Below are 14,774 nucleotides of genomic sequence, written 5' to 3' on the forward strand. Positions count from 1 at the left end.
CCAAAGATCCAGTTTTGGGTGTTGAGGCCAAAAGGTGGACGAGGGGGTCCCAAAGTGGTTTATCAGATCTCCCGAAAGCCAGATGTTCTCCACTTAAGCTTTTGGAGCAAGACTTGCTTGGTGGTGGTGTTGACAATTTCCCTTCACCAGGAGGCGTCTGTCACTTTAAGACAAACACCAGGAAGTTCAAAGTGAATGGGAGAGGCGAACGACGGAAATTCCGGCTGCTTGGATCTCCCCCTGAGAGTATTTGAGACTTCGAGCATCTATAGCTGAAAAACCGAGAGGTTGTAGGGTTAATCCTTTCTGCTTAAACTGAGTTGGCCCACTTTTCGTTCCGTCAGCTGGGGAAAAGGTTGCGGCTGAGTGGGCGGGGTGTTGGCTGAGAAGTGTGGAGCCGAACAGCCCTTCCCCATTGGCTATTGCTGATGTTGGTGTTTTGTTGCTTTATATATCTTTGAAAAGAGCCAAAATTGCAGTGTGCACCAGATCGCAGCTGTAGGATCTGCTGGTGTTGAGGCAAAGGCATTGAGTTCGGGTACCATAGCCGACCTCTCAGCTCTGGGTCTCAGATCTGGGTCTTGCAGCCGCAGGGCTCTCCCATCCAAGGTGTAGTAATTCCCTGTGGCTAGGAGGACACTGGTATCTGGTTTCCTCAAAGGTATCTGCTGTTTCAGCCTTTATTTATTAATGCCATGTCCAAGTCTTACTGAAAGATGTTAATTGATGTGTGTTTTCTATCTTTTGTCATCCTTTCTTTTGGACAGGTTCCACTGACCCAGCCCTGTGAAGATCTCTGGAGACCATGGCCAAGAAAAGAATTGCTGTGATTGGGGCAGGTGTAAGTGGGCTCACGTCTATCAAGTGCTGCCTGGAAGAAGGCTTGGAGCCCCTCTGCTTTGAAAGGTCTCATGACATCGGAGGGCTGTGGCGGTTCCAGGTAAATCTCCTGGTTCCTTAATACTGGGAACTCTGGCTGTAACTAGGTGCAAAAGATACTTTATCTTGTGTCAGGAAATATGATGGGCTTCATAGTGATTCAGCCTGCTAGACTTCAGTTTGCTGATCCCTTCTCAGCAACCATCACCTCAGGTTCTATGCAAGTTCCTCTTTCCCAAGGCTGGCAGCAAAAATGGGACAGATATATCACTTTTTTTTCCCCCCTTTACTGATGACTATGAAAATGGCACAGAGATCATTTTCATTTACAGATCTTCTTTGATTGACAATGAAATTATATCTTGATAAGCCCATCATAAATTGAAAATATCCTTTGCTTAAAATACATTTAATACACCTAACTTGGTAAAGAACCTGCCTGCTATGCAGGAGACTGCCTACAATGCAAGAGCCCACCTGCAATGCAGGAGAGGCAGGATTGATCCTTGGGTTAGGAAGATCCCCTGGAGAAAGAAATGGCAATCCACTCCAGTACTCTTGCCTGGGAAATCCCATGGATAGAGGATACTGGAGGGCTATAGTCCCTGGGGTTGCAAGAGTTGGACACGATTTAGTGACTAAACCACCCCCTAACACCATAGCTGCACCTAACCTACCTTAAATGTGCTCAAAGCACTCATCTTAGCCTACACAGGCAAAATCATCTCACACAAAGCCTATTTTGTAATAAAGTGTTGAATATTTTATAATTTATTGAATACTGTACTGAGCATGAAAACCAGAATGGTTGTAAACTGATCAGTTGTTTACCCTCCTGATCTGTGACTGGGGGGAAGCTGCCACTGCCCAGCAGCACCAGAGTATGGCACAAAATATTGCTAACCCAGGAAAAGATTAAAATTCAAAATTTGAAATATGGTGTCTATTGAATGAATATTGCTTTAAAACTATTGTAAAGTCAAAAAAAATCACAAGTTGAATCATGGTAAGTTGGGGAGTGTCTGTAATAAGTTTTGCTGCTATCTGGAAGAGGGCAACAATCTCTGTAGTGGCAGGGTGTAACAAAATGACAATATGTGAAGTGGCTAGAAAATTTAGAGTGGTTACTCTTGGTCTGCATTAATCAGTAATTGATCTAGAATATAGGTTACAGCTCCTTCCAGTAATTCCTCTTTTCAGTCTTTTCTAATCTTACTGTTTTGTTTGTTTGTTTGTTTATTCCTTCCTTCCTTCCTTTTAAAAAATTCTAGTAACTTTAAACAATTCTATAATAATTCCAGTCCCTGAATAGGATATAAAATCTGGCTTAAAAGAATCAAAAAATTCTTTGAACTTTTTCTTTGCTTGAGAAGTCAAATCAGTAGTCATATCTTCAGAGGAGGCCAGAGGGTGCATGCAACTAGATTTTCTTGTCCTGCACAGATAAAGTTGTTGTTTTAATATGCACACCCAGCCCTGCAACTAACATAATAAGGTATCATCTAACTTAAATGATAGTTAAGCTTATTATATGTTAAAGAATATTAACCTCCTTAACTACCTCCAAAGCAACATCCATTGGGTTTGCTTTTCAGCTCACTTTTTAGAGCCAGTGAATGGTATAAAGGTGTCCAGCTTTGTTTCCTGTTTCATAAAGACAAACACAGTGTTTGCCAGTTACTTTAAAGCGGTTTCACAGCATTCCTTAGTTGAACAACAGCGCCGCTGTTTTGCATCTTGGCTCTGTCTTGGTGACTAGCTCTGACAGTAGTTCTCATTCAGATCCAGGGTGAATACCCCTTAGCACACCACCATGCCTCGGTCATAATCAGTCTTGCACGTGCACTGAAAAGACTGTTAATTAATATTTTGTAATCAATAGAAAATTTTACTTTAGAAACCCAGCCACAACATAGTGTAGAGTTTAAGAGCATAGTCTGAGTTCAAATCCTGTGTCTGCACCTACTAGCATTACTGTGACTTCGGGGAAAATCATTAAACCTCTCTGATACCCCCTTCACAGAGTTATTGTGGAGGTTAAGTGAATAATTAGGTCATCACTAGTGACAGTGGCACAATAAGTGCTACACATCAGTTGTTATTCAGTAGGCCGAATGTGGGGCCCACACATTTGATGTCTGGTAAGCATCCTAGGCAACTACTGATCAGGTAAGAAATCGGTTGAAGGTTCACCATCCTACCTGATTATCAGGTTTATAGCTTTTATCTCCAAAGTGGCTTAAACTTCTCTGTTAAAAACTCAGCTTGAAGTTTGTTCTGATGATACTCTTGGCAAAATTTCAACACCTTATAAACTGCTTACTTGAAAATAAATAAGCTATATTTCATCATAATGCTCTGACTTCTGTTAAGACAGACCACATCTGTGTCTATTATATATAACACATATTTTTACATATATTATATGCACACACATACACACCACTATAATTCTAGAGCCAAAGGCCATGCCTGGCATGTATTAGGCACCAAACATTTGCATTTTATAAATGAATCCTTAAGATGGAAAATTTCTTGGGTGGCTGCTTAGACTGCTTGTGGAAATAGACCTTCATTTTCACATATTCCAGTTACACAGTTGTGAAGCCTGAGGTATTATAAACATTTGTTAATTGCAGATTAAGCATGTTCCACATGTTGATGCTGGTTTCCTCAAACATTCCTTTGAGATCTGCTTTTCTTTCACCTCCTTGCTTGTTATTTGGAGCCTTCTCCCCCACCCTACCCGTCTCACATTTTTATAATTTCATTGGAGGTTTCATATATAAGATCATCCCAAGCATATTGGAATTCCACTGTTGCTACGAGGTGTCCAGTAAGTCACTGGGGACTCAGGGCTTCCATTTTCTTTCTTGTAATAGGTCTCAGGGATTCAGTATGCATGCCTTTCTTCTTGACCTCTTCATTAATGTTAGATCAGACTGAGTGTGAAACATAGGTAGTGACGTGAGACATATCGCTTTAACGTTCATTACTACAGTATTACTTTATAAACAAAGTGGCTTAAAATGATAAACTGCTTGGGAAATGTTGAGGTTTTAATAAGTATGCAATGCTGTAGAATAATTTTTAATTTTAAATTTAGTTTAATTTTAGTTAAATTTTAAAAATCTCAATGCATACCATAGCAGTGCTTCTCAAACTTGAAAATGAAAATGAATCACTGGAGATTTTGCTAAAATGTACATTCTGATTCATTAATCTGGGGGTGGTGCTTAGATGCTGTATTTCAAATAATCCCCCAAGTGTTGTTGATCCTGCTGATAATTACATTTTGAGTAGTAAAGTTCTAAAGTGTATATGTTATACAAAGGTACCATATTGATACAATATAATGTAAAATAAGGCATATTTAATACATTTTGATTTAAAATATAAAATTAAGTAATAACCACTCTTAGATGGATAGATCTTTTAAAGTCTTAAATATATCTCCCTCTAAAAAAGAAAACTGAATGGATACAAAGTTAGAAGGTTAACTATAGAGCAGTGGCTGTTAACTTTGGCTGCACACTGAACAATCACGTGGGAACTTTAATAAACTTTAACAAATACTGCTATCAGCCCATCCAGATTCTGGCTTTATTGGCCTGGAGTGCCAATAAAATTCTCCACTAGTTATTTCTAATGCACAACCAACATGGAAACCTTTGACCTTCAGCCTTTACTCCTGCTTTCCCGTGTGATAAATGAGGATGACATTGCATCTTTAAAACAAAATCAATAATGGTTTATTGAATAAACATTTCTGGACCTCAGACTATATTAGATGATGAGGAAACAGAGTTATATAACCTCTTGCCTCTGCCCTTAGATATTTTGCAATTTAGCTAAGAATGTGTGGAGAAAGGACTTCTGAGGTGGATGGGATAAACTCTGGTTCCCTGAGCTTTCTAGGGCCAGCACATGACCTCTTATCAGTAGATTTCAACCTTATCTACATATTGCTGCTGCTGCTGCTGAGTCGCTTCAGTCGTGTCCGACTCTGTGCGACCCCATAGATGGCAGCCCACCAGGCTCCCCGCCCCTGGGATTCTCCAGGCAAGAACACTGAAGTGGGTTGCCATTTCCTTCTCCAATGCATGAAAGTGAAAAGTGAAAGTGAAGTTGCTCAGTCGTGTCCGACCCTTCACCACCCCATGGACTGCAGCCCACCAGGCTCCTCTGCCCATGGGATTTTCCAGGCAAGAGTACTGGAGTGGGGTGCCATCGCCTTCTCCATAGACAGGGAGTAATTAAAACAGGGTCTCTGGCACAGATGTACAGAACAGACTTTCAGACTCTGGGAGAGGGAGAGGGTAGGATGATTTGGGAGAATGGCATTGAAACATGTATACTATCAGGTAAGAAACGAATCACCAGTTTATGTTTGATACAGGATACAGGTTGCTTGGGGCTGGTGCATGGGGATGATCCAGAGAAATGATATGGGGTGGGAGGTGGGAGGGAGGTTCAGGATTGGGAACTCATGTATACCCGTGGCTGATTCATGTCAATGTATGGCAAAACCAATACAGTATTGTAAAGCAAAATAAAGTAAAAATAAAAATTAAAAAATAAATAAATAAAAATAAAACAGGGTCTCTGGGAGAAGGGACCAGGCATTAGTATTTTAGAGTTCCCCATGTGATCCCTGTGTGAAGACAACATTGAGAACAGTCCTAAGACAACTGGGTCCGATGGGATTCTGAGAGTCTGTCAAAGGAATAGAAGGTCCATACTGTTCTCATTCCTCCCACTGAAGGTAAGTCATTTTTCTCCATTCTTCTGCCCTTACTATTGCCTCTGATCCCTTCAGTTTAAATTACACTACCCTATGTCCCCATTATTTTTTTTTTTCACATGAATTTCCTATTCAATGCAAGTCATGTGCTTAGGCAGGAAGTATGATCAAAGTATGTCTGTATAGGGAAGATTATTCACTGACGGTAGAAAATACTAAAATGCAGGAGTGGAAGCTCCTTTTTCTACTCACTGACCTGATACTGCTCTGCCCTCAGTTATAAAGTAGTGAGCTGACAGTAATAAGCACTACCAAGCACTACCAATGGGGTGTTTAGAAGGGCTTGAAGGTTTTTGTGGAGATACAATATTTCATTGTCTTAATTATTTGAAAATTAATACAAATACATGATTATTGTCACATATAAAGGGTAAGATCTGTGATTCATTTAGCTCAGTGACCCCCAACAGACCTGCTGTGGAAAGCATCAGTCTACTCCTTCTATTTGGAAACTTCAAACCTTTGGAAAACAAGGACAGAGTGTATTTTTTAGCATTAAGATCATGAGGTTTTTTGTTTTTCGTTTTGTTTTGCTTTTTATTTTGGCAGCGCTGGGTCTTGGTTGCAGCATGCAGGATCTTTAGTTGCAGCATGAGAAATATTAGATGTGGCATGTCGGATCTAGTTTCCTAACCAGGGATCGAATCCACGCCCTCTACTTTGGTACAGTGTGGAGTTTTAGCCACTGGACCATCAGGGAAGTCCCTGCGGCTGCTGCTGCTGCTGCTGCTAAGTCGCTTCAGTTGTGTCTGACTCTGTACGACCCCATAGACGGCAGCCCACCAGGCTCCCCTGTTCCTGGGATTCTCCAGGTAAAAACTCTGGAGTGGGTTGCCATTTCCTTCTCCAGTGCATGAAAGTGAAAGTGAAGTCGCTCAGTCGTGTCCGACTCTTAGCGACCCCATGGACTGCAGCCTACCAGGCTCCTCCATCCATGGTATTGGAGTGGGTTGCCATTGCCTTCTCCAAGGGAAGTCCTTAATATAGTGTTTTTATTACTTTAGAAATATCTGCTTAATGAATGAAGTCAAATTTAACAGTTAAGAATATTTCTACCCCTGCCTTCACAAACACCTTGTTTTCAAAAGGACCTAACCACTAATTAATTTTTTAATGTGCTATTACAAATAATATGTTTAAATAAACTTTAATTTTAGAACTGTGTTAGGTTTACAGAATTATTAGGAAAATAGTACAGAGTTCCCATATACCTCATGCCCAGATATTATTAACCTCTTACTTTAGTGTGATAACATTTGTTGTAATTAATGGACCAATATTGATACCTTATTATTAACTGAAGTCCATGCTTTATTCAGATTTATTTAGGCTTATTTTTCCTAATGACCTTTTCCTGTTCCAGCTGTCATGTCTCCTTAGGCTCCTCATGGCTGTGTCAGTTTCTTAGCCTTTCATTGTTTTTGATAATCTTGACAGTTTTGAGAATAACTGGTTAGATATTTTATAGAAAGTCCCTCAGTTGGGATTTGTCTGATGTTTTCATCGTGGTTAGACTGGGGTTATGAATTTTGGGGAGAAAGACCTTAGAGGTAGCGTGCCATTCTCATCACATCATATCAATGTTACACTCTATCACACTTATCACACAGATTGATGTTAATCTTGACAACCTGGCTTGAAGTGGTGTTTATCAGGGTTTGTCACTGTGAAGTTTCTCTTTTTTTCTCCCATGTCATACTGTACTCTTTGGAAGAAAGTCACTATGCACAGTCCACACTTAAGGGCAAAGTTGGCTATTCTAGGCTTTTTGTCTTTCAACATAAATTTTAGAATCAGTTTGTCAACATCTACAAAATAACTAGCTGGGAGACTGACTAGGATTGCACTGAATCTATAGATCAAGTTGGGAAAACTGACGTCTTAACGATATTGAGTCTTCCAATCTATGAGTATAGAATATGTTTTCATTTATTTATATCTTTGATTTTCTTCTGTGTTTTATATTACCTGGATATAAGTCTCATACATATTTTGTTAGATTTTTACGTAAGCATTTAATTTGGGGAGTATTATTATAAATGGTATGGTTTTTCATTTCAAAGTCCGATTTTTCATTTCTGGTATATAGGAAAGCAGTTGGCTTTTATATATTACCTCTGTAGCCTGCAGCCCTGCTATAATTGCTTATTAGCTCCAGGAATTTTAAAAAATTCTTTGGAATTTTCTACATAGACAGTCATATCATCTTCAAATAAAAAATCATTTTACTTATTCCTACCCAATATGTATACCTTTATTGCCATTTCTTACCTTATTACATTAGTTAGGATTTCTAATACAGTGTTTAATAGAAGTGTTAAGAGAGGCTGTCCTTGCTTCGTTCTCAGTTTTATGGGTAAATTGTTCATTTTCTCAGTATTAAGTATAATGTTGTGTTAGTCGCTCAGTCATGTCCAACTCTTTGCGACCCCATGGATGGTAGCCCACCAGGCTCCTCAGTTCATGGGATTCTCCAGCCAAAAATACTGAAGTGGGTTGCCATTCCCTTCTTCAAAGTATAATGTTACCTGTAAGTATTTTGTAGATGTTCTTTATCAAATTGAAGGTGTTTCCCCCTATTCCTAGTTTGCCAAAGGGTTTTATCATGAAGGTGTGATATAAATATTTCTACAAAAATAAAAGAAAAATCCAACCTCCTTAATAAATCAATTTGTTTTTCCTACCTTCAAGTTTTATTGATTTATAATAAATAAAATATACTCATATAACAGGGTAGAGATTATACAATGTGTAATTATGTAAACATGGGTAGACACAGGCATACAGTTGTCCCGGGCATACATAATATTATATTTGATGATTCCAATGTAAATTTAATTTTGTATATTACTTTTTCCACTTAAAGTTATAGCCTAGGCTATTTTCAGTGTTCCTTTACAGATTTCAAAATCACATTTTTAAGTGTCTCCAAATTCAATCTCTATAATTCACTCATTAATTCATTTCAAATCATTTATTAAGCATCCACTATATACCAGGTTGGGAAGATATATACTTTCTGGAGTAGGAAAGGGCAACCTACTTCAGTATTCTGGAAAATTCCATTGTCAGAGGAGCCTGGTGGGCTACAGTCCATGCGGTTGCAAAGAGTCAGACACGACTGAGTGCACACACACACACACACACACACACACACACATCAGAAATGCAAAAAATAAGACACAAACTCTACTTTTGGGTATCTCACAGTCATAGTAACAAATGTAGACTACTGTGTATTCTAAGTCGCCTTGATGGCAATATGAGCAGAGAGTTTTGGCAGTTTGGAGATTGAATGGGAGCATTTAACTCAGTGGAGAGAACAAGAAATACTTCTCCCAAGAAGTCACATTTGATGGGACTCTTGAATGACTGATAAGAATTTTCCAAATGAAGAAGCAGTAGTATTACAAAAGTTTAAAGTTGTAAAAGAGTCTAGAATGTTTCAAAAACAATCTAATGACTCAGAAGCTTGAAGTTAACTGAGGAGAACAATAAATGAAGATAATAAAGTAGATTAGGATTATGCAACATGCTGAGTTTTAGAATAAGAAATCTGGTTTCCCACATGGAATCAGTAGAAGCCAGTAAGCAGTGGGCTGACAGGATCTGCTTTGAATTTATCAGGATACTTAAGAAGTGGTGTGGAAGATAAATTCTACATCATACTGAGATCATAATTTATTAAACCATTTGCCTATTGGAGGAGGGGCCATTTAAGTGATTTCTAATTAATAGCTATTTTAAATAATATAAATTGAATATCTTCATGCATTTGATTTTATATTACTTTGCAATTTTCCTTACAACAAATTTTTATAAGATAAAAATATCTTATTCAACTCTTTTTGAAATGAATTTGATGTATTTCATTAGTTTGTTATGCATTATGTGAAATTTACTTCTTTTTTCTATATGTACCTTTCTCAATGTAATTCACCATACATCTATTAAATATCTACTAAGTGCTATTTATAACTTTATATACTGTGGGAAAGATCATAAATATAATTCAAGGGGTTTACAATCGAATTAGGGAGATAAAGAATATATAAACTATAAGACATTATGGGGGTCTCTGAATCCTAAACTGAAAAACAAACTATAGAAAACGGAGCAGCATCCAAAAGTTTAATTAGAGAAGAGGTACAACCATACCCTAGAAAGAACACTTTGGTTGAAATTTGTAGGATAGGTTAGAAGAGACTTGAAAAGAGACTTGTGAAAACATTATTAGCAGCCAACAAGAATGAGATCCTGAAGTACAGGGCAAAGAAATGGGAATGATCAATCCAGGATTCTGAAATTCAAAAATCCTTCTCTAAAAACCAGGGGAAAATCATCTCTAATGTGGGCAAAGCCAATGAACACACTCCTTTATGGCCATTGAATGCTCAGTAATACCCAACATCCAAATATCTGTTTGTTGATGGAAAAAAGAGAAGACTGTCTCTGCATGATAAACAGCCCTTTGTTGTTTAGTCTTTAAGTTATGTGGACTCTTTTGCAACCCCATGAACTGTGGTCTGTTAGGGTCCTCTGTCCGTGTGATTTCCCAGGCACGACTGCTAGGGCAGATTGCTATTTCCTTCTCCAGGGGATCTTCCAACCCAGATTTGAACCTGTGTTTTCTGCATTGGTAGGCAGATTCTCTACCACTGAGCCAGCAGAAAAGCCCTAAAAAGGAAGTGCATGGGTGCGTGCTCAGTTGTGTTGGAATCTTTGTGATTCCATGGACTTTAACCCACCAGGATCCTCTGTCCATGGGATTTTCCAGGCAAGAATACTGGAGTGCGTTGCCATCTCCTATTCCAAGAGATCTTTCCCACCCAGGGATCGAACCCACATCTCTTGCATTGGCAGGCAGATTCTTACCACTGGGCCACCTGCAAAGCCCAGAAAGGGAAAAGGGGGTACAAATTGGTTAAGGTAATTGTCCATAATCAAAACAATTTTAAAAAGAGTTAAAAAACCATTGTTTGTGATGTTTCAGTTAAGGCTAATATAGCAGTCTGGATAGATACTGTGCTATTTTATGTGGTCAGTACAACACCCCTGTTTGTGTGTGCTAAGTCACTTCAGTCATGTTCAATCCTTTGCAACCCTATGGACTGTAGCCCACCATGCTCCTCTGTCCATGGGATTATCCAGGCAAGAATACAGGTATGGGTTGCTATGCCCTCCTCCAGGGCATCTTCCCAACTCAGAGGTTGAACCTGTGTCTCTTGCGCCTCCTGCATTGGCAGGCAGATTCTTTACCACTGAGCTACCTGGGAGAATCTTGAGGATTTTGCTAGAAAGGCAGGTTCCAATTCAGTAGGTCGGGGTGGGGCCTGAGATTCTGCCTTTCTAACAGTCTCCCAAGAGATATCTCTGCCTGCTAGTTCACAGATCATACTTCAGGTAGCAAGGATCTAGAGTAGTGATTCTCAAATACAGTGTATTTGTTGGGCATTAAATGGTTCTGAGACCAAAGCAAGTGTGTGTGGGTGTGTATATGCATGTGGGGGATGGTCCCCAGACACCAACAAACAACATTCAGATACTAGCAAGATGTCCAAGAATTAAACTCAATTCTATTTACCCAGGGATAGTTTCAGATTCCACAAAATGAGAGCTCAGTCCTATAAGACTGCCCCCTCAGCCCTACTGTAGACACCAAGTCATAAACTCAGGTTATTACCAGTGCTTCTGACCAACTGGCTACAGTTTGGAGATTCCAATGACCCCTCCTTGGACTTTGGACTTCAGATGCCAGTCATTACCAGGTTGTTACCTATACTTCTGACCAACTGACTATAAGTCATAAATTCCCATGACCCTTTCCTTGGGTTTGCTTAATTTGCTAGAGCAGCTCACAGAACACAGAAAACCCATTTACTCACTCGATTACCAGTTTCTTATAAAAGTATGTAGCTTGGGAACAGCCAAAGAGAGAGATGCACAGGGAAAGGACACTGAGCTTCCATGCCCTCTCTAGGCACGCTGCTCTCCTGATCTTCTCAGGTTCACCAACTTGGAAGCTCCCTAAATCCTACTCTTTTGGGGTTTTATGGTGGCTTCATGACAGAGGAATGATTAATTAAATCACTGGGCATTGGCTACTGATTCAACTTCCAGTCCCTCTCCCCTCCCCAGAAGTCAGAAGGGGGCAACTGAAAGTTACAACCCACAGGGTTTGCTCCATTGGTAACCAGGCCCACCATTATTTGCCTTCTAAGAGTCACCATACTAACACAACAAAAGACTTTAATCACTCTCAACACTTGGGAAATTACAAGAGTTTTGGGACCTCTGAGCCAGGAACTGTGGTAGAAAGACCAAATATATATGAGAAATATATTTTGACCATCTGGATGACCAAATATATATTTCTTATAAATCACACTATCACAGACATTTAACTTATTTCATTTTTATATTACAAATAATGCTATCAACACACATTAACATAAATTTTTGTCTGAATACTAAATCTTTCTTTAAATGGCTAAGTGTCAAGGGTTTTCATGTTCTTGCCACATTACTCTCCAGAAAACATTGTACTGAGATTTCATTTTTGCTAACACTGAATAATTGTCTTTTAAATTAGTGAAAATAAGGTAAAATAGGAACACATAGTGGACAGAATTATAAATTAGTACAGTGTTTCCTGGAGAACAGTTGTTCCAAGTACACGAAAAACCTTGAAACTAGTACTCAGATGGGCAGTTCTCACTTGGAGTCTCTTGTCATTTTAATCTAAGACTGGACACATACTATGACCTCTTTGTTTCCATGTTTAGAACATCGGCTGGGATAACTAGGACTTCTGGGGGCTGGCTGCACATCTCTCTATCACAAACATGCTCTTCATGTGGATAGCTTGGGCTTCCTCACAGGATGATGGTCTCAGCGTAGCTAGACTTGTTACACAGCTGCTGACTTCTATGAGAGGAAGCTTTCTAAGAAACCCAGGTGGAAGCGGCAAGACTACTTACCACTTAGTCTTGGAAGCCATCAAGTATCATTCTAACTGCATGCTGTTGGTCAAAAGCAAGTCATAAAGACAACTCAGATTCAAGGGGAAGAGACAGCATGAGGGTGCAAATCCTGGGAGATATAAAGGGATGTGTGTGTATAACCTTTTTTAAAAATTGGCATTTCAGATAACTTTTCAAATGTTAATTGGCTGTTTATAAACCACGACCTTAATTCTCAAGCTGTTATGAATGCTTTTTATTTACTGCAGGAAGAACCTGAAGAAGGAAGGGCAAGTATTTACAAGTCAGTGATCATCAACACTTCTAAGGAGATGATGTGCTTCAGTGACTATCCCATCCCAGATCATTATCCTAACTTCATGCACAACTCCCAGGTCCTGGAGTATTTCAGGATGTATGCCAAAGAATTTGACCTTCTAAAGTACATTCGATTTAAGGTAGGGAATTTTGTGGGTATCTCTGTGTTTGAAGTTGTTTACAAAGTAAATGAATAATGTGGTTTCATTTAGCGGTGCTTATGTGTAGCTTGGTTTGGTATGCTCATGTATCTATCCAATAGACTCTACACTGAGTCTTCTCTCTGACTGAAAAGTATCAATGGGAAAGTCCCTCTTCTGTGTATTTTGACTACAGATCCAGGAAGCAACCTTCATTTCATTGCCTTCATTCTGTATCATTTGATTACAATAAACAAATGAGAACTGACAGGTATGGGCACTTTGAAAACTTCTGGTGCCACAACTTGTTCCACAACTTGCCACTTAGCCTTTTATGCTTTCTGAGGTGCTTTCCAATGCATTTTTTATGTGATGACAACAACCCCATGTATTAGTTATTGAACAGTTATGAGAAAGCAAATAAGTCAACTCTGGTGTAGAGGAAAGAACACTGAATTGGGAAAAAAAATCTTAAATTCTAGTCTTTGTTCTGCTGCTAATCTACTTGTGACTTCAGGCAAGTAAGTTCCTCAACTTTGACGTGTCTTAGTTTTATTTGTAAAACAAGATGATTGTAGTATATCACCTCCTTGGTTCCTTCCTGCTGTAAAATCTTCCATGATATTTCTGTTATTTTAAGCCATGACTATAAAAGAACCAGTATTTCTGACAGCTGGCAAAAAGCACAAATCTTCTACTTTCTGATCATTCTACTAAATCATGCCTTTTTCTATTTAACAACAAAATTAAAATGGCAATATCCAGTGACGACTTCCAAAGTCAGTCATTTATAGTCTAGTGATGCTTCTCTTCACTTGTTAAAAACACTTAGGTTTGTTACCACACTAATCAGTGAAGAAACACCCAAAAAAACAAAACAAACAAAAAAACAGTGATTTAACAGTCTAGTTAGGAGCCAGAAAAATGAAAATTTCATTGTAAGCATAATTAATAAAAAATACAGAGTTACAGGGTGATAAATGCCCTGAGATCTATACATTGCAGCTCAGAGGTGGGACACTTAATCCCTTAGAGCTTGAATTATCAGGTACCCTTGGACTTCCCTGGTGGCTCAGATGGTAAAGTGTTCGAGAGACCCAGGTTCAATCCCTGGGTTGGGAAGATCCCCCGCAGAAGGAAATGGCAATCCACTCCAGTATATTGCCTGGAAAATCCCATGGACAGAGGAGCCTGGAAGGCTACAGTCCATGGGGTCACAAAGAGTCAGACATGACTGAGCGACTTCACTTCACTAAGGATGTTTTCTTAGAGGAGATAATACCAAACTAAATGTTGAAGGGTGAGTATCTCCAAATGAGGAAAGCATAAAAGGATGGTCCAGGCAGAAGCACTGGCCTGTGTACAAGTAAGAACATGATCGAGAGGAACTATAAATAATATAGGATCACTTGGGTATATAAGAGTGTTATTAGTCCACCAAGACATTATGGTCATAAATCCTAGAAGCACATAGGACATACTCTTAATGTTTCCTTAGACTAGGTAGAGTAACCTGTATTTGTTTTTAAAGCTAAAAACTATACCACTGACTATCCCATCTTTTATCTTCTTTCTTTCTAGTTATTTGTAAAATGGGCATTTATGGGAGTCAAAGAAGTTCATTTACATAAAACATGAGCCACTGAGATGTTTTTCTACTCTATTAGGAAA

General features: G+C 39.0%; 1 protein-coding gene across 2 annotated transcripts in view; it reads left to right on the forward strand.

The window, feature by feature from the left end:
* Positions 1–214: 214 nt before the first annotated feature.
* Positions 215–14,774, forward strand: part of FMO5 (flavin containing dimethylaniline monoxygenase 5) — a 39,667-nt gene continuing 25,107 nt past the window's right edge. Inside the window, exons 1-3 of one of the 2 annotated variants that reach the window (XM_068966714.1) lie at positions 215–287; positions 768–940; positions 12,915–13,103. In XM_068966714.1, coding sequence (XP_068822815.1) covers positions 806–940; positions 12,915–13,103 — 324 coding nt within the window. In that variant the 5' untranslated portion in view covers positions 215–287; positions 768–805. Of the gene's footprint in view, positions 288–500; positions 662–767; positions 941–12,914; positions 13,104–14,774 lie in introns of those variants that run through there. The other variant, XM_068966713.1, reaches the window with a different exon arrangement.

The sequence above is a fragment of the Capricornis sumatraensis genome, chromosome 2, assembly GCF_032405125.1.
Source record: "Capricornis sumatraensis isolate serow.1 chromosome 2, serow.2, whole genome shotgun sequence".
NCBI classification, from domain to species: domain Eukaryota; kingdom Metazoa; phylum Chordata; class Mammalia; order Artiodactyla; family Bovidae; genus Capricornis; species Capricornis sumatraensis.